The 25,862-nt window shown below is 46.2% G+C and overlaps 1 protein-coding gene across 1 annotated transcript; it reads right to left on the bottom strand.

Annotated features, from left to right (window-relative positions):
• Positions 1-20,084: 20,084 nt before the first annotated feature.
• LOC122942197 (myosin heavy chain, embryonic smooth muscle isoform-like) lies at positions 20,085-21,929 on the bottom strand. The gene is made up of 2 exons (XM_044299698.1): positions 21,859-21,929; positions 20,085-20,883 (listed from the first exon to the last, which is right to left on the bottom strand). Exons 1-2 carry the CDS (start codon positions 21,927-21,929, stop codon positions 20,085-20,087), a joined length of 870 nt encoding a protein of 289 aa, XP_044155633.1.
• Between the last annotated feature and the right edge of the window lie 3,933 nt (positions 21,930-25,862).

The following is a 25,862-nucleotide window of genomic DNA, read 5'->3' as shown; positions in this document are numbered from 1 at the left end:
CGTTTTTTGGCCGGAGAAAATACCGCAGCATGCTGCGCTTTTTGCTCTGGCCAAAAATCCTGAAGACTTGCCGCAAGGCCGGATCCGGAATGAATGCCCATTGAAAGGCATTGATCCGGATCCGGCCTTAAGCTAAACGTCGTTTCGGCGCATTGCCGGATCCGACGTTTAGTTTTTTCTGAATGGTTGCCATGGCTGCCGGGACGCTAAAGTCCAGGCAGCCATGGTAAAGTGTAGTGGGGAGCGGGGGAGCAGTATACTTACCGTCCGTGCGGCTCCCGGGGCGCTCCAGAGTGACGTCAGGGCGCCCCAGGCGCATGGATGACGTGATCGCACGTCATACATGCGCATGGGGCGCTCTGACGTCATTCTGGAGCGCCCCGGGAGCCGCGCGGACTGTAAGTATACCGCTCCCCCGCTCCCCACTACTACTATGGCAACCAGGACTTTAATAGCGACCTGGCTACCATAGTAACACTGAAAGCATTTTGAAGACGGATCCGTCTTCAAATGCTTTCAGTACACTTGCGTTTTTCCGGATCCGGCGTGTAATTCCGGCAAGTGGAGTACACGCCGGATCCGGACAACGCAATTGTGAAAGAGGCCTAAGGAATTAATGGAGATGTTTTCCCAAGTAGGACAACCTAAAGAGGTTCTGACCGACCTAGGGACCCCTTTTATGTCCAAGGTGATGAGGGAACTCTGTAAGTTGCTGCACATAAAACAGCTACGGACGTCCAGAGGTCTGGTAGAACGGTTTACCAAATATAAAAAAATATGTTGAAAAGGGTGGTGGCTAAATATGGGAAGGACTGGGACCTCCTTCTGCCCTATCTTATGTTCGCAGTGAGAGAGGTAATCCAGGCCTTTAATGGGTTCTCACCCTTCGAACTTCTATATGGAAGACACCCTTGCGGTCTCTTGGATGTGGCCAAAGAGGCATGGGAACAACAACCCACTCCACATAAAAGTGTCATTGAGTACATTACCCAGATGCAAGATTGGATAGAGACAGTGTTGCCTCTTGTTAGGGAGCATATGGAGGCAGCTCAGCGAGCCCAGAGTCGGGTTTATAATCGGCAGGCTTGGGTCTAGATCTTTAATCTGGGTGATCGGGTTTTGGTTCTGGTGCCGACCGTGGATAGTAAGTTCCTGGCTAGGTGGTAGGGGCCCTACAAACTACTCAAGAATATTGGAGATGTAAACTACAAGGTACACCAGCCAGGGTGGCGAAAGCCGGAGCAGGGTTACCATGTGAATTTACTTAAACCATGGAAAGATAGGGAAACCTGTACAGAAGACAGCCCGTGGCAGGGTTTTCTAGGAGAAGAGGTTCCGGCCCTTCTGTCTTTAAACAGACTCAGGAGTACATTAGTCGGAACACGGATGTGTTCTCGGACCTCCGTGGATGCACTTCCATAATCCAGCATGACATTGTCACTGAGCCTCAGGCAAAAGTCTGATTAAAACCATACCTTGTACCTGAGGCTCGCCGACAAGTCATATTGGTGGAGGTGCTGCTAATGTTGCAGCTAGACATCATTGAGGAGTCAAAAGGTGAGTGGAACAGTCCTATAGTATTGATACCCAAGCCGGTTCGTGCATCGCGAGATTACGGCGATCTGACTTCATGAGCAAGGAGGAGATTTGTGGATGCAGGCGGTGCTGGGCTCCTTTACAGGGGGGTGTGGATGGGATTCAGAATGGTTAGTACAGCCCCTTGGGCTCCTTACTAGTGATGGACGAACATCGGCCGGCACGGTTTGCGAACACAATCCCGCAAAATCGATCAAATGTTCGTGAACTGCAAGTTCGCGGCAGGCCCCATTCACTTTAATGGCAGGCGAACCCCTTGGGCTCCTTACCAGGTTGATTTACACATATATATAAAATAATTTTTTACACTCAATAAAACCAATCAGAGATATGGGACAGGTATAATGCGGACATGCTAGTGGCGATCTAGCCGTGCATGTCCGCATCTCCATAGGGTAAAAAGAGGTCACAGAATCCCTTTAACGTAGGCCGCCAAAGAGAAAACTGCTTTCATCACACCTGAGGGGCTGTATCAATATAAGGTCTTACCCTTTGGTCTGCATGGCACCCCCGCCACTTTTCAGCGACTAATGGACATTGTGCTTCGTCCACATCGTCGGTACGCTTCGGCTTACCTGGATGATATTGTCATCCACAGTACCGACTGGGAAAGTCACCTACCCAAAGTGCAGGCTGGCCTAATCGCTAATCCCAAAAAATGTGCGATAGGGTTAGAAGAGATTAAGTACCTGGGGTATGTCATTGGGCGCAGAGTCATCAAACCCCAAGTGAACAAAATGGAGGCAATATGGAATTGTCCCCGACCTGTCACCACTAGGCAAATAAAGTCATTCCTGGGAATGGTGGGCTATTACATGAGGTTGGTTCCCTACTTTGCTACTTAAGAACCCTGTCAAGGGCGCGGCTAGAGTAACAAAGTGGGGAACAAACCTCATTAAATAGTCCACCATTCCCAGGAATGACTTTATTTGCCTAGTGGTGACAGGTCGGGGCAAATTCCGTATCACCTCTATTTTGTTCACTTGGGGTTGGATGACTCTGTGCCCAATGACATGCCCCAGCTACTTAGTCTCTCTTAACCCTATCGCACATTTTTTTGGGTTAGCGGTTAGGCCAGCTTTCCTGATGTTGTCTGCGGGGGTCATCTTAGAAATCGCGGCACGGACTGATTTCTGGGCATCGTGGATGCTCAGGGTTGCTCCTGCTGTCTGCAAAGCCATCACGTGTTGCAGCAGCAACTGGTTCGTCTCTTGCTGCTTATTAGCCTCTCGTTGCTGCAGGTCTGACTCTCGCTGCTGCAGCCTCCATGAGGGCCTTGACAACAACCTCCATTTTGTTGTGGGGTACTGGTTGTAATACAGCTGGTCTAAAGTACGACATACAACCGTGCCTGAAAAATGCAGAAACCAAAAATATTGGAGTTCACGCCAGCCTCACAGCTCGTGCCCGCATCCCCCACCAATTGTAAGGTTTTGCTCTGGTAGATAAGGTAAGCGGGCACAGTACAGAGGCAAAATACAAGTTCTTAACTCAAAACGTCTGTGTTTATTCACACTTGAGCAATTGCACAAAACAGCACGTAACTTTGCAGTCTTGGTGTTAATTCACACACAATGGAAAGTTCAAATAACATAAGTCACCTTGCTGGCAGTTCTGCCTCCAGTAGTCCACAGCAGGCTTTAGGGGGCCTGTTTCCCCAGCGTGCGGCTCTCAGCCCTCCAGCACGGTACAAAGCCTCAGATCCAAAAAACAGAGACCTCTCTGCTGAGCCCAGCTGCTTATTTAAGGACAGCCAGGTGCTGCCAAAACCCGGACCAGCACTTAAACTCCGGTCCGGTATTTGACCTCACCTGACTGGAAACCAGCCCAGCCGCACATGCTGGCAGGAAAATACCTGCCTTGCCAGACACAACCCCTCACTGTGTCACTATATATATATATATATATATAGCATAGCAAACCACAGGGGAAAACAAGTAAGGCTCACTGTGGCCCGTTGGGTGCAATAGTTTATGTACTCACGGTTAGCAGATGCCTCCCTGGGCTGGCGTACAGTAGATGGGAAGACAGCACAAATACCTCGGGGGCACTCTCGGGTGCAGGGAACACCAACCAGATGGAAGTTAAGGTGCCCTTGATGGTAATTGGTGTTAGGTGCTTTTGCAGCTGGGCCCCTGGTTCGTGATGCCAGCACCGCAAGGTGCAAATGTTGAGAGTAGCAGTAGTAAGAATGAGGAGTCGTTTGTTGTAAACCAGTTGAACATTTACTGCAAAACAATAGTCTCTGGACAGTTGGTATAGTTCATCAAAGGAAAGCGTTTTGTATAGCATAAGTAATAATAAGTTCACTGGTAATCCTATTATCAGGTAGTGGCAGTTGTCAATGGAGGGATTCTTCTAATGCTGATACTTTACACGCAAACTGAAGATTTACTTTAAGTTCCAACTCTAGCACTCTGGTACTGGATATTATATTTACTTACTTGATATTTTGAGTTATCCATTAAAGGCTTTCCCCTCACGGCAGCCAAACACTTCTGCTTGATTATTTGCAGGATACTCTTCTAAATAGGTTTAGGCTTGTCCACTATGACCCGGAAGGCTTGTGTAATGGATAAGGATAATTCTGCGCACTAACTGTCCATTTGTGTTCTGGCACTCGGAAAGTTGCTTTCAGGCACTTGTGCTAATGAGGTCCATGAGCTGAGTTTAGCGGTTACCCTCACTAGTCTCTCCCCATATCCAGACATAGACTTACTGTCTTGTGCTTTGCTGCTGTAGATAAATGTTAGGTGTTCTCCCTTAGCCTGGTCATGACCAAGGAGTAGCAATAGCAGACTACATGTTGGACGATGCCTGTTTCTCTCCTTCATGAACTTGCTTCTCCTCCTCTCACTCTCCAACTTCAACTAACTAACTTCCTGTCTAGACACACCCAAGCTATATGTATTATGTGGTGCCAGCACCACCTAGGGGTGAATGGGTGTAAATTATTTTGCCAGCCAGATAATAGAAAATACCACACAATGCAAATAAACACATGTGTACATATTAAGATGTTTGAAGTGTCCCATTTACACACATATGTGGGACTCTGCATATATATATATATATATATATATATATATATACATATACCGTATTTTTCGCTTTATAAGACACACCTAAATATAATACGCAACTCAGGTTTTAGAGGAGGAAAATAACAAAAAAAAAATGTTCAACTAAAAGGTGGGCTAAAACATGTGCAGCACATGGGTGCATACCTATGCATGAGGTGGGTTATAGTCATAAAATATAAACACTGTCTAGTGTACCGTAATTCATCTAAGTGTTATAACCCCCCTCATCCATAGGAAGGCAGCCATGTACTGCAGTACATGGGTGTGTTCCTATAGATGAGGGGGTTTATGGTCACATTTAATATACACAGGCCATTAATAGTACAGCTCCTGGACAGTGTTTATATTAAATGTGACTATAACCCCCCTCATCCTAAAGAGTGCACCCATGTACTGCAGTACATGGGTGTATTCCTATAGATGAGGAGAGGTTATAGCCACTTCTTAATATTCAGGCTGTCACTCACCAAGTCTCAGGTAGAGATAGCCCAGTAGTCCCTAGGGAAAGCAGTGCTGACTCGGGGTGCCGGAGGTTCAGTAATGCTGGCGAGTGGTCGGGCAACTGACTAAACTGATTGGTGGAGGCAGCGTAGCAGCAGTTCCCGCCGCGCTCACCACCAATCAGCTCAACATACAGGGCAGGAGTTCCGGAGCGCGTCACAGTAGGGGAGGGAGGTGTGGTTGGGAGGACAGCACAGCACACTGTCCTATTAATTATGCGCGCTGGCGGCATTTAGCTTCAATGACCGCCGCCCGCCCCACACTTCCTACTAGAGGGCGCCGACTCACATTATTAACACCAGCTGTAACGGCCATATTTTCACTTTGGGGGGGAAAAAGTGCGTCTTATAAAGCAAAAAATACAGTATAGAATTATTTTTCATTGTTTAGTAAACTCTCATTCATGTTAAGTCTATTTTTCCGGAACTTTCATTGTCACAATACAGCTAGGTATGGTGTTTAGACAATCACAGCCTGCAGTAATGACCCCCCTCAGTCAGTGATTGGCTGAGTGCCATTCCTAGCCACTTCCTTCCGTGCTGAGAACAGGAAGTAGACCTGAGCACCATTAGAACAGCAGCGGTAGGGGATCTGTGTGTTAATATAAGCTAGTTTAATTTTTTTAACCATTTTATGTCCAAAATACTTATTTTACCAAAATAACCCCTTAACTGCTGGGCCAACAGCATCTGCTATGATTACTTGTCCTGCCCCACCTCTCTGAATTGTTTTCTGGTCGACCAACTCCTTCCAACTTTTCCTCAGGCTGTTCTATAAACTTTTTAGATGTTGTTAACCCTAAAAGTACCAAGTTTAATATCCTGAATTACCATTGCAAAGCGTTTCAAAAAAAGGTAAAACATTTCTCAAATTGGTGCTTTGAAAGCAGAGATTAGCGGCGCAGCTTCCAAGCTGTTATTGCAAAATCTTCCCTGTGGTGGTTCTACTCCCATTTTGTTTTTTGATGGATGATAACAACAGGAGATGAGATCTGCATTAGTGCTATTCCAACCTTACATGAACTGTCAAACAAATTACACATCCTCCGAAACTCTTGACACCAATCCTACAAAAGCCTTAAATCTGAGCTCCCAATTTCCGAAGCTCCTCCGCTGTTACATAAGATAACGACACTTTTAAATTTTAATGTCTTGTTCAGTGCTTACAGGTCATGAATATTCTTCGATAGCAGTTACTGACATTTCAAAGTTTGACTGTTTTGGTGCTCTTGTGCAGTAGGGGCTCATAGTTTTAGCAATTTTATTTTCAGGGCACACAAACTGTACTAACAGTAATTGAATCATCACCTGATAGGAGTAGGCATATCTGCAGGAAACTATAATGTGCCATATTATAGTTCATAAAGGTGAACAGATATTGCAGATATTTGTGCAACTGTCCAAAGAAGATATGCAGAAATCGGTGTACTTGACGCCAAAACAGCTACTTTCAGATGAATGGAACTGATCTTTGTTGAAGAAAATTAGGCAAAAAAAAAATTCAGTCTGTGAGTTACTCACCCTTACTGTCTACATTTTTGCTCTTGACCCACTGTTAAACATAGAAGTGGACCCACCAACTGTTGTTAAAAGGGTTGCCCGGGCTTTTACTATTGATGCCCTGTCCTCAGGATAGGTCATCAATATCAGATTGGCGGGGGTCTAACACCCGGAACCCCCTACAATCAGCTGTATGAGGAGAGGACGCACCCAGTGTGCATGTGCTGTCTCTCATCTCTCTTCCTGTTCACCACTGCTGCTGTCTATGGCAAAGACGACAGACAGCAATAGTCGACAGGAAGAGAGATGGGAGACGGCATGTGCACACTGCTTGCCCTGTCTCCTCATACAGCTGATCTGCGGGGGTTCCGGGTGTCGGACCCCCGCTGATCTGATATTGATGACCTCTCCTGAGGACAACCCCTTTAACCCTAATGATGGACATTAGATTCCCATAGGTATGAAGACTAAATAGAAGACTGATTTTTGTCAAGGTTCCCCCTAAGGAGATATTAATAAATGTAAAAGTAAATGAAGAGAGCCCTGCTTGGGCATCCATCTCCATCACCAAACAGAGCAAAGGTTCAGGATCCAGAAATGAGATACACTTATGGCATATTCCATGTGAAAAATGAAAATTCCCATTTGAGACCCTGCCTTTTAGCAGAGAGATAGAGCACTCTAGTGAGACAATTGTTGTCTGCTAATGCAGCGTAAATGGGACTAAGCTGCAGTACCAGGCACAGCCACACTTTTATTATGGCACTGCATCTGTTTAAGTTTTGAAAGGGATATGGAGCTTCCAAAAGCCGATTCACTTAGAAGGGGTCCTGGGATTCAATCCCCATGGATCAAACATTTAATGCCTATTTTAACGGTTAAAAGGGGTTGGTCAATCTCAGACATGGATGGCATATTGCTATGATATGCCATCAATGTCAGATAGGTGCTGGTACCACCTGTGGGACCCACTCCAATCTCCAGAATGAGGCCACCAAAGTGAAGGAAAGCACACAGCACAAGCACGGCCACTCTCCTTTCAATGCTAAGTTCAGTAAATAGCCGAGAGTATTTTTGGAAGTCCCATGTATATGGAGATGACACTACGCATTTATGACCACTTCTCTATTCACCGCTATGGGACCGCCCATAATAGCAGAGCTAACATTTGACTTCCATAGTAATGAATGGAAGTGGCTGTGCTTGGGCTGCGCACTCTCCTTTACTTCAGGGCAAAGGGGGATCATTCTGGAGATAGGAACGGGACCCAGAGAACCCACACCTATCTGACATTGGTAGCAAATTGCAGCAATATGCCATCAATGTCTGAGATGGGTAAACCCTTTGACCCTTAGGACAGGCATTAAGGGGCACATTTATTAAGACTGGCGTTTTAGATGCTGGTCTTAAAAAGGCCACGTGTTGGCGGTAGATCTGTCGAAGTTGTGTAGAGGTGTCGGCGTAACTTTGGAGGAACCACCTCCACTACTAAATGTAGGACAGCTTCCTAGCCCATATTTTAGACCTGGCATGAGTGGGGAAAAGTCAGATATTGTGGCGCTAATATAGGCGTATTTCTGTTTAATAAATCACCCCCTAAACAGGGGCGTAGCTATAGGGGGTGCAGAGGTAGCAGTTGCTACCTGACCCAAGAGCCTGAGGGGTCCCAAAGACCCTTGGGCCGCATAAGAAGACACCGATATTATAGAAAGTACATGCTGGTCCAGTTACACCTCTGGCGGGAGGCAAGGGCTTAGGTCAAGAATTTGGCATGGCGGGGGTACTGTTTCAAGTTTTGACTCAGGCAGCATGAAGGCTATGTTGTTCCCTTCCCCTGGCCACAAAGGACTGAGGGAAGGGGGGCCCAAGCTGAACTCTTGCACGGTGGCCCAAGCTGAACTTTTGCACCAGAGCCCATGAGCCTTTAAGCTACCCCCATGCCCCTAAATGTTTCATCCATGGGGTTTGAAGAGGTGATACTGACACCTATTTGACAATGGTGGCATATCCTAGTGATATACTATCAGTCTGAGATAGGGATACCCCTTTAGGCTCCAACTGCGATTTTTGCAGCTATTAAGAAAGTTCATAGTTTATGGTCCAAGTATTGGATTACTACTCTGCATACAATGCGCGATAGGTAAAAAAAAAACACTTTTGAAGCCAAAAACTGTTTACTTTGCTGTGCAATTTTATGAAGATATACAAGACAGCAGCCTTGCTCTAGAGAATATTGCTTCTGTCTGTCAGACAGGTAAACTGTCCAAAGGAATCTGATACCTGACAGATAAAGGCAGCAGACGCATGTTCGGTTTATACCAGTAATGAGAGGAAAGCTGAGGACAGACTTCAGAAATTGCCCTGGTAGCCTGCTCGGGGTGTTGTGAGAAGACCCAGAGTCCACGCATTGCGATAACAGAGCTCAGACAGTTCAAGGATTTGCATGTTCTGCCATAAAAACTATGTGTTCGGTGATTATCCTCTGCCAGCAAGAATGTCAGCGGAAAACTGCAGATTATATCCCGCTAGTGCCGAGCCAACGGATACAACATGAGAAAAAATTGTGTCTGCTGCAAATAAAACTCTGTATATTTTTCTCATTTTGTAGATATTAGCCGTTGTATAATACCCTCTGATGGGGATGGATTTCTCGTTTCTTACAGAGGCATAAGACAGAGGCATAATGTGACTGTCCGGACCCCTGATGTACAATATGTAACAGGATCCCCAAATGTCAAGCATCATTTGTAATACTGGCTGTTATGTAAGTGGGTGTGGACGCACTGCGCCACTGACTGGCTATACCATGGAGGGGCGACACTAAGTAACTGCTTGGTCCTCACTAGAGCCTCTGATGGTGAGGATAGGCTTGGGCCATTAGGGTAGTTACCAGCTACCACTCCAGAACAGCCCCTGGGTCAGTGGCAGCTGAACAGGGGGTCAGAGATATCGGTGCAAGCGCCGAGGGGAAAGATGTAGTCAGGAAGTCAGGGCAGGCAGCGATAAAGCAAAGTCCGTAATCGAAGTCCAAGGTCAGAGGCAGGCGGCAATCAAGAAAATCCAGTTTAATCGAGAAGCAGAGTCCGGTACACAATAAAGCAGAAACTTCCAAACACCTTCACACAAGGAACTAGACCAGCTAGTGACCAAGATTGCTCAGGCACCTTCCTGGGGCAGTAAGTGACTTTAAATACTTCCTGCAACCCAGACATAGGCTGGAGAGATAGAGGGTGTGTACATGCTGCCTCACAAGGGAGGAGAGACACTCCTGTGCAAGCCCTAACAAACAGAAAAGGACTCAAGCAGAAAGTAATCTCTGGCACGGAGCACAGATACAACAGCTAAGCTACCTGCTTCCTACGTTTGTCAGCGCGGTACCAGGCAGCAGGGGGGAATGAGGGAGCCCGGCAGCACAGGAACGGAGCGCTGGGCTAACACTGGCCTCATCTTATTTGACAGAGGGACCTCATGACCCCCTCAGGCTCCAGAATTGGCACCCTCTATAGTTATACCACTGGCCATACAGTTGTGTCCTTTTTTACTTTTCCTCTTGGCTTAACATATACTGAGGTGTGTGAAGCAAGACATGCAAGTCTTTTTTTTTAAATAAAAAAAGCATGATTTCACGATACTCGCAGGATATTTTATGTAAGCCTCTGAACTTATACTCATCTTGGTTATACTCCCCGCTGCCATTCTGACAGCCGTGATCCCTGCTGCTCTTGTCTCAGGCAGAAAATGGTTGAAAATGCAGCTCAGCCAATGAGCAGCGATTACCCGCCTCAGCGGCAATCCTAATCATTTTCTGCGGCGACAGGAACAGGAAGTGGAGCTCAGCAAGTACCCAGACACTGTTGGAACTGCAGTGGCGAAGCATGGGCTAGGTGAGCATAAGTTTTGTTATTTTGTGACAGCAAATGCAGGGGAATGATTTTTTTTTTTTTATGCACTGGAATACCCCTTTAACTAAATCTGAGCTAAGGTAACGGTGGACCCATCTATAGCTAACACTCTGGAATTGTGCAGTTTGCCAACCACTAAAACCAGCCCTTTCTATAGGGACTTGGTGTGACACCACATCTGGTCTGTACAAGTTGCTCTGAAGGTTAAATGGTAGTTGACTTTTTGAGATTTCCAACCTAATATATAGAGTTGAGCAAACCTGCCTTTTGGTAGGTCCGAGTTCGAATTCGGGGTTTAAGTGAATTATGTAATGGATTCTGTTCTCATGGAATCCATAATGTAATTCAATGTTGCCATGTCAAATGGAATGCCTTTCATTTTGCATGCCATCATAATACAAGTGTATGGCCAGAATAACGGAACCCTATGAGCTGGCCATACACTTGTATTCTATGCAGTGGTGCACCTAGCCTTTCTGCTGCGAAAACTGAAACGGCGCTATGCTAATTTCTTAACCTTACCCTGGGTTCAGACCTGAGCATTTTACAGTGCGTTCCTACGCGCTGTAAAACGCTCAACAAGGAGAAACCAATGATTCCCTATGGGAATGGTTCTCACCTGGGCGTTTTACAGCGCGTACGATCGCGCTGTAAAACGCCCGACGCTCAAACAAGTTCTTGAGCTTTTTTTTTGGCGTTTGTCGCGCATTCCCGCACATAGATATTCGGGAACGCGCGACAATGTGTGCACGCCTGTCTCTGTATGCGCGATTGTAAACGCCCGTACAATCGCGCATACAGAGCGCTCGTTTCAGAACGCTCAGGTCTGAACCCCCTGTCAATCCTTTGCCACAATGAAAGCACACATTGCCCATGGCCCTTCCGCTTCCCCCCTCCTGTCCCTACCTGGTGCTGCCTAACGGGGACGGATTCGTTTTCACTGACACAATACGGCACAATAGAAAACTGATCCGTCCTCCATTGACTTTCAATGGTGTTCAAGACGGATCCGTCTTGGCTATGTTAAAGATAATACAAACGGATCCGTTCTGAACAGATGCATGCGGTTGTATTATCTAAATGGATGCGTTTGTGCAGATCCATGACGGATCCGAACCAAACGCAAGTGTGAAAGTAGCCTAATACACAGTACTTTTTCCTGACTCACCACTAAGCACAGCTTATACACAGGGTTTCAGGCTCCAAGCCTGAGCAGATCCGCTCACCGAACACCAGTCCAGATAGGGAAGAGATCCGGCTACACGTAGCCTTGTGGCCCCTCAACCCTCCTGGTTGTTACCACCCAGAACCTCTGTAGACCTCTGTTTCCAAGACTTCTCTGCTCAGACTGACACACAGATGGTTGGATTTATCCCTCCTTGATTACAGCAGGCCTCACCTGCGATGACCTCAGGTACAAGATAATAACCGGACTGCAAGGGTGTGGACTGGCAGATCACACTACCAAACCTATCCACCAGTCCAAATAAAATCCAGCCCAGAACAAAATGTAAACAAAACTGTCTCAGCAAACTACACTTTGCCGAAACCCCTGCAGCTTTCTGGATTTTATTTATCTCATCCAGCTGAGGTATCTGGGTGGGATATACACACCTTCCAGCACTTGTACCGTTCACATCACCACATATCCCCCCCCCCCCCCCCTTCTTCAGACTGGAGGTCTGAGCATTTTCCGACATCACACCGTGTCCACCGGACAATGTGGCTGGTGTCACACTTTTTCCTTTATTCTGCCACACACAAGCCAGCAAAGCTCAGTTTGTCACAAACACAGATTTTCTACCCACTAGATAATGTCTAAGGGACTCCGGTGCCCATCTAATGGCCATATATTCTCTTTCTACTCTTTCACGAGTAACAATGATGCGCTCTCGCACTCTTTGATCTCGCTCTCTTTTATCAACAGATAGCATCTCTCTTTTTCTCTTACTCAGAGTTTTGATTTTGGCTTCTGAAACTCTTTTTATAATGTTTTTATACGATCAACAGGCTCTACTTTTAGATTCTTTGGCTCCCGACCATGCTCATGCCCTTTCTTGGACTGCTGCAGCTCTTGACTGAACTGTTTTCACAGTTGCTCCCGGCCATGGTCGTGTCCATACACTTTCACTTTTGCTATGTGGAGCTCATTCAACAGAGCATACTTGCCCCCGCTCACTTCTTTTAAAAGCATTTGGTTCTTTCTTGACAATGGCATCATATACCACCACTCTTAATTCCTCCTTTTCTTTCTCATCGAAGTTGGAGGTACGGGCATGGGCGTAGCTATAGGGGGTGCAGAGGTAGCAGTCGCTACCGGGCCCATGAGCCTGAGGGGGCCCAAAGACCCTTGTGCCACATAAGAAGGGAAGGGGGGCCCAAGCTGAACTCTTGCACCAGGGCCCCTGAGCCGTTAGCTACGCCCCTGGGTACGGGCAATATTGGGGTCCTTATTAGAGTTGAGCGGACACCTGTATGTTCGGGTTCGAGAAGTTCGGCCGAACTTCCCGGAAATGTTCGGGTTCGGGATCCGAACCCGATCCGAACTTCGTCCCGAACCCGAACCCCATTGAAGTCAATGGGGACCCGAACTTTTCGGCACTAAAAAGGCTGTAAAACAGACCAGGAAAGGGCTAGAGGGCTGCAAAAGGCAGCAACATGTAGGTAAATCCCATGCAAACAAATGTGGATAGGGAAATGAATAAAAATAAAAATAAAATAAATAAAAATTAACCAATATCAATTGGAGAGAGGTCCCATAGCAGAGAATCAGGCTTCACGTCACCCACCACTGTAACAGTCCATTCTCAGATATTTAGGCCCAGCACCCAGGCAGAGGAGAGAGGTCCCGTAACAGAGGATCTGGCTTCATGTCAGCAGAGAATCAGTCTGCATGTCATAGCAGAGAATCAGGCTTCACGTCAGCCAGCACTGCAACAGTCCATTGTCATATATATAGGCCCAGCACCCAGGCAGAGGAGAGAGGTCCCGTAACAGAGAATCTGGCTTCATGTCAGCAGAGAATTAGTCTGCATGTCATAGCAGAGAATCAGGCTTCACGTCACCCAACATTGGAACAGTCCATTGGCATATATTTAGGCCCCGGCACCCAGACAGAGGAGAGGTTCATTCAACTTTGGGTAGCAATATAATGGTAAAATGAAAATAAAAATAGGATTGAATGAGGAAGTGCCCTGGAGTACAATAATATATGGTTAAGGGGAGGTAGTTAATGTCTAATCTGCACAAGGGATGGACAGGACCTGTGGGATCCATGCCTGGTTCATTTTTATGAACGTCAGCTTGTCCACATTGGCTGTAGACAGGCGGCTGCGTTTGTCTGTAATGACTCCCCCTGCCGTGCTGAATACACGTTCAGACAAAACGCTGGCCGCCGGGCAGGCCAGCACCTCCAAGGCATAAAAGGCTAGCTCTGGCCACGTGGACAATTTAGAGACCCAGAAGTTGAATGGGGCCGAACCATCAGTCAGTACGTGGAGGGGTGTGCACACGTACTGTTCCACCATGTTAGTAAAATGTTGCCTCCTGCTAACACGTTGCGTATCAGGTGGTGGTGCAGTCAGCTGTGGCGTGTTGACAAAACTTTTCCACATCTCTGCCATGCTAACCCTGCCCTCAGAGGAGCTGGCCGTGACACAGCTGCCTTGGCGACCTCTTGCTCCTCCTCTGCCTTGGGCTTCCACTTGTTCCCCTGTGACATTTGGGAATGCTCTCAGTAGCGCGTCTACCAACGTGCGCTTGTATTCGCGCATCTTCCTATCACGCTCCAGTGCAGGAAGTAAGGTGGGCACATTGTCTTTGTACCGTGGATCCAGTAGGGTGGCAACCCAGTAGTCCGCACACGTTCAAATGTGGGCAACTCTGCTGTCGTTGCGCAGGCACTGCAGCATGTAGTCGCTCATGTGTGCCAGGCTGCCCAGGGGTAAGGACAAGCTGTCCTCTGTGGGAGGCGTATCGTCATCGTCCTGCCTTTCCCCCCAGCCACGCACCAGTGATGGGCCCGAGCTGCGTTGGGTGCCACCCCGCTGTGACCATGCTTCATCCTCATCCTCCTCCACCTCCTCCTCATCCTCGTCCTCCTCGTCCTCCAGTAGTGGTCCCTAGCTGGCCACATTTGTACCTGGCCTCTGCTGTTGCAAAAAACCTCCCACTGAGTCACTTCGAAGAGACTGGCCTGAAAGTGCTAAAAATGACCCCTCTTCCTCCTCCTCCTCCTCCTACTGGGCCACCTCCTCTTCCATCATCGCCCTAAGTGTTTTCTCAAGGAGACATAGAAGTGGTATTGTAACGCTGATAACGGCGTCATCGCCACTGGCCATGTTGGTGGAGTACTCAAAACAGCGCAACAGGGCACACAGGTCTCGCATGGAGGCCCAGTCATTGGTGGTGAAGTGGTGCTGTTCCGTAGTGCGACTGACCCGTGCGTGCTGCAGCTGAAACTCCACTATGGCCTGCTGCTGCTCGCACAGTCTGTCCAGCATGTGCAAGGTGGAGTTCCACCTGGTGAGCACGTCGCATATGAGGCGGTGAGCGGGAAGGCCGAAGTTACGCTGTAGCGCAGACAGACGAGCAGCGGCAGGATGTGAACGCCGGAAGCGCGAACAGACGGCCCGCACTTTATGCAGCAGCTCTGACATGTCGGGGTAGTTGTGAATGAACTTCTGCACCACCAAATTCAGCACATGTGCCAAGCAAGGGATGTGCGTCAAACCGGCTAGTCCCAGAGCTGCAACGAGATTTCGCCCATTATCGCACACCACCAGGCCGGGCTTGAGGCTCACCGGCAGCAACCACTCGTCGGTCTGTTGTTCTATACCCCGCCACAACTCCTGTGCGGTGTGGGGCCTGTCCCCCAAACATATGAGTTTCAGAATGGCCTGCTGACGTTTACCCCGGGCTGTGCTGAAGTTGGTGGTGAAGGTGTGTGGCTGACTGGATGAGCAGGTGGAAGAAGAGGAGGAGGAAGCCGAGAAGGAGGAGGTGGCAACAGGAGGCAAAGAATGTTGCCCTGCGATCCTTGGCGGCAGAAGGACGTGCGCCAAACAGCTCTCCGCCTGGGGCCCAGCTGCCACTACATTTACCCAGTGTGCAGTTAGGGAGATATAGCGTCCCTGGCCGTGCTTACTGGTCCACGTATCTGTGGTTAGGTGGACCTTGCCACAGATGGCGTTGCGCAGTGCACACTTGATTTTATCGGATACTTGGTTGTGCAGGGAAGGCACGGCTCTGTTGGAGAAGTAGTGCCTGCTAGGAACAACATACTGTGGGACAGCAAGCGACATGAGCTGTTTGAAGCTGTCTGTGTCCACCAGCCTAAATGACAGCATTTCATAGGCCAGTAGTTTAGAAATGCTGGCATTCAGGGCCAGGGATCGAGGGTGGCTAGGTGGGAATTTACGCTTTCTCTCCAATGTTTGTGAGATGGAGAGCTGAACGCTGCCGTGTGACATGGTTGAGATGCTTGGTGACGGAGGTGGTGGTGGTGTTGGTGGTACATCCCCTGTTTGCTGGGCGGCAGGTGCCAACGTTCCTCCAGAGGCGGAGGAAGAGGCCAAGGCGGCAGCAGCAGAAGAGGCCGAGGCGGCAGCAGCAGAAGAGGCCAAGGCGGCAGCAGCAGAAGAGGTAGCAGGGGGAGCCTGAGTGACTTCCTTGTTTTTAAGGTGTTTACTCCACTGCAGTTCATGCTTTGCATGCAGGTGCCTGGTCATGCAGGTTGTGCTAAGGTTCAGAACGCTAATGCCTCGCTTCAGGCTATGATGGCACAGCGTGCAAACCACTCGGGTCTTGTCGTCAGCACATTGTTTGAAGAAGTGCCATGCCAGGGAACTCCTTGAAGCTGCCTTTGGGGTGCTCGGTCCCAGATGGCGGCGGTCAGTAGCAGGCGGAGTCTCTTGGCGGCGGGTGTTCTGCTTTTGCCCACTGCTCCCTCTTTTGCTACGCTGTTGGCTCGGTCTCACCACTGCCTCTTCCTCCGAACTGTGAAAGTCAGTGGCACGACCTTCATTCCATGTGGGGTCTAGGACCTCATCGTCCCCTGCATCGTCTTCCACCCAGTCTTGATCCCTGACCTCCTGTTCAGTCTGCACACTGCAGAAAGACGCAGCAGTTGGCACCTGTGTTTCGTCATCATCAGAGACATGCTGAGGTGGTATTCCCATGTCCTCATCATCAGGAAACATAAGTGGTTGTGCGTCAGTGCATTCTATGTCTTCCACCACTGGGGAAGGGCTGGGTGGATGCCCTTGGGAAACCCTGCCAGCGGAGTCTTCAAACAGCATAAGAGACTGCTGCATAACTTGAGGCTCAGACAGTTTCCCTGGTATGCATGGGGGTGATGTGACTGACTGATGGGCTTGGTTTTCAGGCGCCATCTGTGCGCTTTCTGCAGAAGACTGGGTGGGAGATAATGTGAACGTGCTGGATCCACTGTCGGCCACCCAATTGTACCTGCTCAGGCCTTACCATCCTTAGAACGGCATTGGGCCCCACCAAATATCGCTGTAAATTATGGCGGCTACTGGGACCTGAGGTAGTTGGTACACTAGGACGTGTGGCTGTGGCAGAACGGCCACATCCTCTCCCAGCACCAGAGGGTCCACTAACACCACCACGACCATTTCCGCTTCCGCGTCCTTTACTAGATGTTTTCCTCATTGTTATCGTTCACCACAACAACAAAAATATTATTTGACCCAATGTATTAAATTCAAATTCAGGCCTTTTTTTAAAGACAACTAACACTATCTGGCTATCTATTTAGGTACCGTATTACACTAATACAGGCACAGCAGTAACCACAGATTTAGCTGGATATAAATTTGAGGCCTAGTATTTAGGCGCTGGGTGACAGGTATAGGTTTACCGACAGAATTAGACTTGGAAATGCACAGTAGCGTGTGTGTGAAGTTATTCTGAATGACACTATGTGCACCTTAAATATTATATACCCTTTTAGGGATAGATTTCAAATAGCTCTGATACAGCAGAAACCACTAAATTAGGAAATTGCTAAATTGGGAATTGTATTTCAACCCAGAACAAAAAATGTGCTTTGACGGACACTAAATAACTTGCCCAGCCACAACAGTACAGCAGTAACGACAGATTTAGCTGGATATAAATTTGAGGCCTAGTATTTAGGCGCTGGGTGAGAGGTATAGATTTACTGACAGAATTAGACTTGGAAATGCACAGTAGCGTGTGTGTGAAGTTATTCAGAATGACCCTATGTGCACCTTGAATATTATATACCCTTTTAGGGATGTATTTAAAGTACGCCTGATACAGCAGAAACCACTAAATTAGGAAATTGCTAAATTGGGAATTGTATTTCAACCCAGAACAAAAAATGTGCTTTGACGGACACTAAATAACTTGCCCAGCCACAACAGTACAGCAGTAACGACAGATTTAGCAGGATATAAATTTGAGGCCTAGTATTTAGGCGCTGGGTGACAGGTATAGGTTTACTGACAGAATTAGACTTGGAAATGCACAGTAGCGTGTGTGTGAAGTTATTCAGAATGACCCTATCTGCACCTTGAATATTTTATACCCTTTTAGGGATAGATTTCAAATAGCTCTGATACAGCAGAAACCACTAAATTAGGAAATTGCTAAATTGGGAATTGTATTTCAACCCAGAACAAAAAATGTGCTTTGACGGACACTAAATAACTTGCCCAGCCACACCAGTAACGACAGATTTAGCTGGATATAAACTTGAGGCCTAGTATTTAGGCGCTGGGTGACAGGTATACGTTTACTGACAGAATTAGACTGGGATATGGCCAAAAAATAACCACACTATTGATGGTTAAATGCACTTGGTGTGACAGCTTGACCAACTACACTACTGAGGGTTAAATGCACTTGGTGACAGGCGCAGCTTGCCCCTGATGTAGTATATGGCCAAAAAATAAACAGACTATTGCTGGTTAAATGCACTTGGTGTGACAGCTTGACCAACCACACTACTGAGGGTTAAATGCACTTGGTGACAGGCGCAGCTTGCCCCTGATGTAGTATATGGCCAAAAAATAAACAGACTATTGCTGGTTAAATGCACTTGGTGTGACAGCTTCACCCTGAAGTAGGATTTAGCCAAAAAACAACCACACCATTGAGGGTTAAATGCACTTGGTGACAGCTTGCCCCTGATGTAGTATATGGCCAAAAAATAAACAGACTATTGCTGGTTAAATGCACTTGGTGTGACAGCTTCACCCTGATGTAGGATTTAGCCAAAAAACAACCACACCATTGAGGGTTAAATTCACTTGGTGGCAGCTTGTGCTGGCGCAACACAAGACACAAAATGGCCGCCGATCACCCCAGAAAAAAGTGACTGAAAAACGCTCTGGGCAGCCTAAAAACAGTGAGCAATTCAATAGCAGCAGTTCAATCATCCACAGCTGCAGATCGATCATTGGATGGAGTCTTTTGGAGGAGTTAATCAGCCTAATCTCGCCCTACTGTCGCAGCTGCAACCTCTCCCTACGCTAATCAGAGCAGAGTGACGGGCGGCGCTATGTGACTCCAGCTTAAATAGAGGCTGGGTCACATGGTGCTCTGGCCAATCACAGCCATGCCAATAGTAGGCATGGCTGTGACGGCCTCTTGGGGTAAGTAGTATGACGCTTGTTGATTGGCTGCTTTGCAGCCTTTCAAAAAGCGCCAAGAAAGTGACGAACACCGAACCCGAACCCGGACTTTTACAAAAATGTCCGGGTTCGGGTCCGTGTCACGGACACCCCAAAATTCGGTACGAACCCGAACTGTACAGTTCGGGTTCGCTCATCCCTAGTCCTTATCAGTAGTGTTGAGCGCAAATATTCGAATAGCGAATTTTAATTGCGAATATCGGCACTTCGAGAATTTGTGAATATTTAGAATATAGCGCTATATATTTGTAAAATCGAATATTCTGTTTATTTTGTTTGTTTTTTAACACAGTACACATCAAGTGATCATCCCTCCCTTCTTCTAGCTTGTGAGCAAATGAGAAGGCTTTGTCACAGCTTAGCAACATCCCTAGCAACCAATAGAAAAGTTGCCTACCCCTTACTATTGCCAAAAATTTGCAAGCGCAAATATATTGAAGCACTATCTGCATATAAAGCTATTCTAATGTTCTGCCGTGTCAACCATTTTCTCTTGTCTCAGGAAACTTATACCAGCTTGAAAAATGTAGCATAAGTGACCCACGCCTGTATTTCACGTGCATTACGCAAATATTACATTGATGATTTTTGCAATCTAGAATATAATGTTGATTTCTCAAATTTGCAAATATATGACGAATATTCTACAAAATATTCACAAAATATTGCAAATTCTAATATTGCCCCTGTCACTCATCACTACTTATCAGACTCTTCACCTTTCTCTTCTGGCATTCCCCCCAGAGGGTCACCTAGGACATTGTTCTCTATTTGTGAAATCTCCAGGAGAGCCATCCCAGAGAAGTAGACAGCATCTGTTTATTGGCTATCCATCTCACTGTATTTCATCCCTAGAAAGCTATGGACTTTCTGGAAAGCGTCGGCGACAGAGTGGACGCCTTTCATGACCAGGTCCTGTCTACTCACTGCCATGAGTCTCTTGGCTTCTTCAGCCATATCAGCCCTTCCAACTTGTGCAGCAGAAACTTTTTCCATCTTCTCTGCCTCGGCCGGCACCACAGCGCCATCATCTTCAGACCCATTCTCAACAGATGCTGACTTGGATTTATTGGCCTCTTTTACCTGGCGCTTCAACTGTTTCATTTGAACCTTATTTTTCTCTGCCTGGTCTTTATACTGTTCAGCATTGCGCCTTTCATCTTCCAGTTGCATTAGCACATCCTCCAGCTTTTTCTCTAAACGATGGACTTGTTTACTTGCAGCCTGTCTTTCTTTTATCTCGGTATCAAGCTGTTCCTCCAGTTGTGCGATCTTTGCTTCCAAGGCTGTGATGAAGGGCATGAATTTGGAGTTAATAGAGCCTTCCAATTCTTGCAATTTTGTTTTTAACTCCCTGTTTTGTCGATCGGATTGCTGATCAATCTCACTCTTCTGAACATTAGCACATACTGCATTCAGATTAGCATTCATCTGGTCAATCTGGAGAGTAGTCTTTCTCAGTCTGTCGTTGACCCATTCATCTCTTTCCTGTAGTGCTTGCCTTTTGGCACGCTCTGCCGCAGAAAGCTCCTTCTGCATATGGATCCTCTCCGCCTGCAGACTTTTAAGTTTTGTTTCATTATCTTTAGACTGACTTACAATACCATCCCTGGATGCTCTAGTAAAAAGTATATATATATATATATATATATATATATAATATATTTCGGTCCGCGCTGAAACAAATTTGATAAAAGCTTGCACAAAAACTACGGATTTTTCAGGTGGCTGTTCCACTTGATTTTCTTTCTCCACCTCCTCAGACTCTGAACCGACCAGCAACGAGCATATTCATCATTCCTCCCCAGTATATAAATCAGCCGGCAGAAAACGTTAGTGCATGTTCCTTTAAAGGAAATCAACATAGAGCAGACCCTTAGGTAAAAGCATTCAGTATACTTTATTATACTCACAGAGTTTTCCTCTTTTAACAACGCATTACAATAAAAATGCAGCCCTGTATATTGTAAATGCATTGTTGAAAGAGGAAAACTCTGTGAGTATAATAAAGTATACTGAACGCTAACGTTTGCTACCGGCTGATTTATATACTGGGGACAGTTTCAAGCCACTTCCGTACGAGATAGATGAGGTCATTCATAGATCGGGCAGGATGGTCCATGATATAGCTCCACGTGTGGACCCTCCGGGCACGAACAGCCGGCGTAACATCCAAGCGACCCAGGACCTCGATTTTTAACTTGGCATAGTCCCGGACATTCAACTCCCTGAGGTCATAGTAGGCCTTTTGTGGTTCACCGGACAGAAAGGGTGCAAGGACCTCTGTCAGCTCTGCTACTGGCAGTCTCTCCCCGCCACTCTCTCAAACACGGTGAGGTAGGCCTCGACATTATCATCGGGCTTCAGCTTTTACAAGGCCCGCTGCACAACCCTCCTCACATTATTTGTGCCTGGGGGATCCCATCTGCTCATTGGGGTTGAGTCACAGCAGTCTCTCTATGTGCAGCAATCTGCTCTATCAACAAATAATTAGTTTCCTGCTGCTGTGCCATGGCCTGTTGTTGCTGCGCATTAGCCTGTTGTCGGACACGTAAGGCTTCTTTGTGTCTTTTTTTTATGCTCTGTATGCAACCTTTGCTGTTGCTCCATGGCATGTAGTTGCCTGAGGTTAGCCTGCACCAGCTGCTTCATCATTTTCTCCATGGCACTTGATGAACTTTGCATTGTAGTTGCAGCTATTACCTAGGACATAAGAGTTACAAACCACCGCCTCACCTGCGATGACCTCAGGTAAAAGACAATACCCGGACTGGAAGGGTGTGGACTGGCAGATCCCACTATCAAACCTATCCACCAGTCCAAATGAAATCCAGCCCAGAACACTGTGCTGCAGCTTTCTGGATTTTATTTATCTCACCCAGCTGAGGTATCTGGTTGGGATATACACACCTTCCAGCACTCATACCGTACATATCACCACAATATACAGTTGCAAGAAAAAGTATGTGAACCCTTTGGAATGATATGGATTTCTGCACAAATTGGTCATAAAATGTGACCTGATCTTCATCTAAGTCACAACAATAGACAATCACAGTCTGCCTAAACTAATAACACACAAAGAATTAAATGTTACCATGTTTGTATTGAACACACCTTATAAACATTCACAGTGCAGGTGGAAAAAGTATATGAACCCCTAGACTAATGACATCTCCAAGAGCTAATTGGAGTGAGGTGTCAGCAAACTGGAGTCCAATCAATGAGATGAGATTGGAGGTGTTGGTTACAGCTGCCCTGCCCTATAAAAAACACACACCAGTTCTGGGTTTGCTTTTCACAAGAAGCATTGCCTGATGTGAATGATGCCTCACACAAAAGAGCTCTCAGAAGACCGACAATTAAGAATTGTTGACTTGCATAAAGCTGGAAAGTGTTATAAAAGTATCTCCAAAAGCCTTGCTGTTCATCAGTCCACGGTAAGACAAATTGTCTATAAATGGAGAAAGTTCAGAACTGCTGCTACTCTCCCTAGGAGTGGTCGTCCTGTAAAGATGACTGCAAGAGCACAGTGCAGACTGTTCAATGAGGTGAAGAAGAACCCTAGAGTGTCAGCTAAAGACTTACAAAAGTCTCTTGCATATGGTAACATCCCTGTTAGCAAATCTACGATACGTAAAACACTAAATAAGAATGGATTTCATGGGAGGATACCAAAGAGGAAGCCACTGCTGTAAAAAAAAAACATTGCTGAACGTTTACAGTTTGCACAAGAGCACCGGGAGGTTCCACAGCAGTACTGGCAAAATATTCTGTGGACAGATGAAACCAAAGTTGAGTTTGGAAGAAACACACAACACTATGTGTGGAGAAAAAGAGGCACAGCAGACCAACATTAAAACCTCATCCCAACTGGAAAGTATGGTGGGGAGGGGGGGCATCATGGTTTGAGGCTGCTTTGCGGCATCAGGGCCTGGACGGATGGCTATCATCGAAGGAAAAATGAATTCCCAAGTTTATCAAGACATTTTGCAGGAGAACTTAAGGCCATCTGTCCACCAGCTGAAGCTCAACAGAAGATGGGTGTTGCAACAGGACAACGACCCAAAGCATAGAAGTAAATCAACAACAGAATGGCTTAAACAGAAGAAAATACAACTTCTGGAGTGGCCTAGTCCGAGTCCTGACCTCAACCCGATTGAGATGCTGTGGCATGACCTCAAGAAAGCGATTCACACCAGACATCCCAAGAATATTGCTGAACTGAAACAGTTCTGTAAAGAGGAATGGTCAAGAATTACTCCTGACCGTTGTGCACGTCTGATCTGCAACTACAAGAAACGTTTGGTTGAAGTTATTGCTGCCAAAGGAGGTTCAACCAGTTATTAAATCCAAGGGTTCACATACTTTTTCCACCTGCACTGTGAATGTTTACATGGTGTGTTCAATAAAAGCATGGTAACATTTAATTATTTGCATGTTATTCATTTAAGCGGACTGTGATTGTCTATTGTTGTGACTTAGATGAAGATCAGATCACATTTTATGACCAACTTGTGCAGAAACCCATATAATTCCAAAGGGTTAACATACTTTTTCTTGCAACTGTATATATATAAATATATATATACATATATACATAGGATTATCCTCTATTGTACTGTTGAAGAATGGAAATGATCTGCAGGACAGGAGTAGGGGATAGGAGAAAATGCTGCATAGAACCCACTTATCAGTTATATTCCTGTTTATTATATATGGGCTTTTAGAGCATATGTTTTCTTCTAGATGCTATAAGGGGTGAGGAATAGAGGAGGTGCCGCCTGTGATTTATTTTTAGGTTCACTATATTTCTTTCACTTCTTAATCTCATGGAGATCTACAGCGGAATAATTACCGCAAACACTTCACTGATGGCCATGACATTTATTTCCATCAAGCCCCTTGCTTATTTTTCCTGCTGCTATATTTTAATAAAAAGACTACCTATGACAATGACATCCATAGCAATAAGGCTAGCCCTGGATCCGCGACTTTCATTAAAGATTTATAGGACGGGGGCTCCGTAGTGGTATGAATTCATTACTTGACACTTTTATGACATCCTTTAATACTGCTGGGATGCACCAGTCTATTAGATGTACCACCAACGAATGAATTGAAAAATGTCACAAACTGTAAAATAAACAGCAGAAGGTTATTTTCTCCATTCTATGCATAGCTTAAGTCATCCCTTCCTTTTAGGGGACCGTATTGGATCCCTCCTGCCTTGTAAGACCAAAGCAAGTAAACATTGCTTTATCTTTACCAGTTACAAATGCTTTTTCTTTTTACGAGAAGAGAGCATTCCTCGTGCACTGAAAGCATCTGTAATGGAATTATGTTATAACCATTATTATTGAGTTAAAGTGAGGTTCCATGTTATAAGAATAAATGAAAAAGGGCTTACATTTTTTTTCTCACATTATTAATAATGAAATGCAGGGAACCTATTAGAAAAAAAAAATATATGTTACACTTACCACTCAAACCCAATTATTTTGTTGTCTGCAGTGGTGACTTAAATCATACATGACTGTTGCCAATCACTGGCTTCAGCAGGTTTATTCGGTGTACTGCTGAGGCCAGTGTTTGGCTGCAGCAGTCATTTAGTATATGGGCAAGTCACCAAAGCAGCCAAAACATAATGTTATTGGTTGAGACTATGCTAGAATAGAGGGGGTTAGAGATGGTAAATATATTTTTTTAATTTTATTATTCTAATAGGTTTCTGGCCTTTATATAAAAAAAATATATAACTCACAATATCCTTTTAAATTGTAGAAATAAAAAAAAAAAGTGCCACATACTTTGTAGGTGCAATCACATTAGTGAATGTAGACCAGTGTGTTTTGAAAGGGATCTCGACGATGAGGTTTCTAGAATTGTAAGATACAGTACAATGTACAATGGACTTTAGTTTTTTTCTTGGGCTTGTGCCAATGGGGTAATGACACCAATTTACATGCCAGCCATCCAATAACTAGGACTTAAAAGGGTTTTCCAAGATTTTATAACTGATGACTAGGGATGAGCAAACTCGAACTGTATAGTTTGGGTTCGTACCGAATTTTGGGGTGTCCGTGACACGGACCCGAACCCGGACATTTTCGTAAAAGTCCGGGTTCGGGTTCGGTGTTCGTCGCTTTCTTGGCGCTTTTGTGACGCTTTCTTGGCGCTTTTTGAAAGGCTGCAAAGCAGCCAATCAACAAGCGTCATACTACTTGCCCCAAGAGGCCGTCACAGCCATGCCTACTATTGGCATGGCTGTGATTGGCCAGAGCACCATGTGACCCAGCCTCTATTTAAGCTGGAGTCACATAGCGCAGCCCGTCACTCTGCTCTGATTAGCGTAGGGAGAGGTTGCGGCTGTGACAGTAGGGCGAGATTAGGCAGATTAACTCCTCCAAAGAACTTGATTAATCGATCGATCTGCAGCTGTGCATCATTGAGCTGCTGATCCTCAATTGCTCACTGTTTTTAGGCTGCCCAGACCGTTAGTCAGTCACTTTTTTCTGGGGTGATCGGCGGCCATTTTGTGTCTTGTGGTGCGCCAGCACAAGCTGCGACCAAGTGCATTTAACCCTCAATGGTGTG

The sequence above is a fragment of the Bufo gargarizans genome, chromosome 6 (genome assembly GCF_014858855.1).
Source record: "Bufo gargarizans isolate SCDJY-AF-19 chromosome 6, ASM1485885v1, whole genome shotgun sequence".
Lineage (NCBI taxonomy): Eukaryota > Metazoa > Chordata > Amphibia > Anura > Bufonidae > Bufo > Bufo gargarizans.
This window is presented reverse-complemented; position numbering and strand designations above follow the sequence as displayed.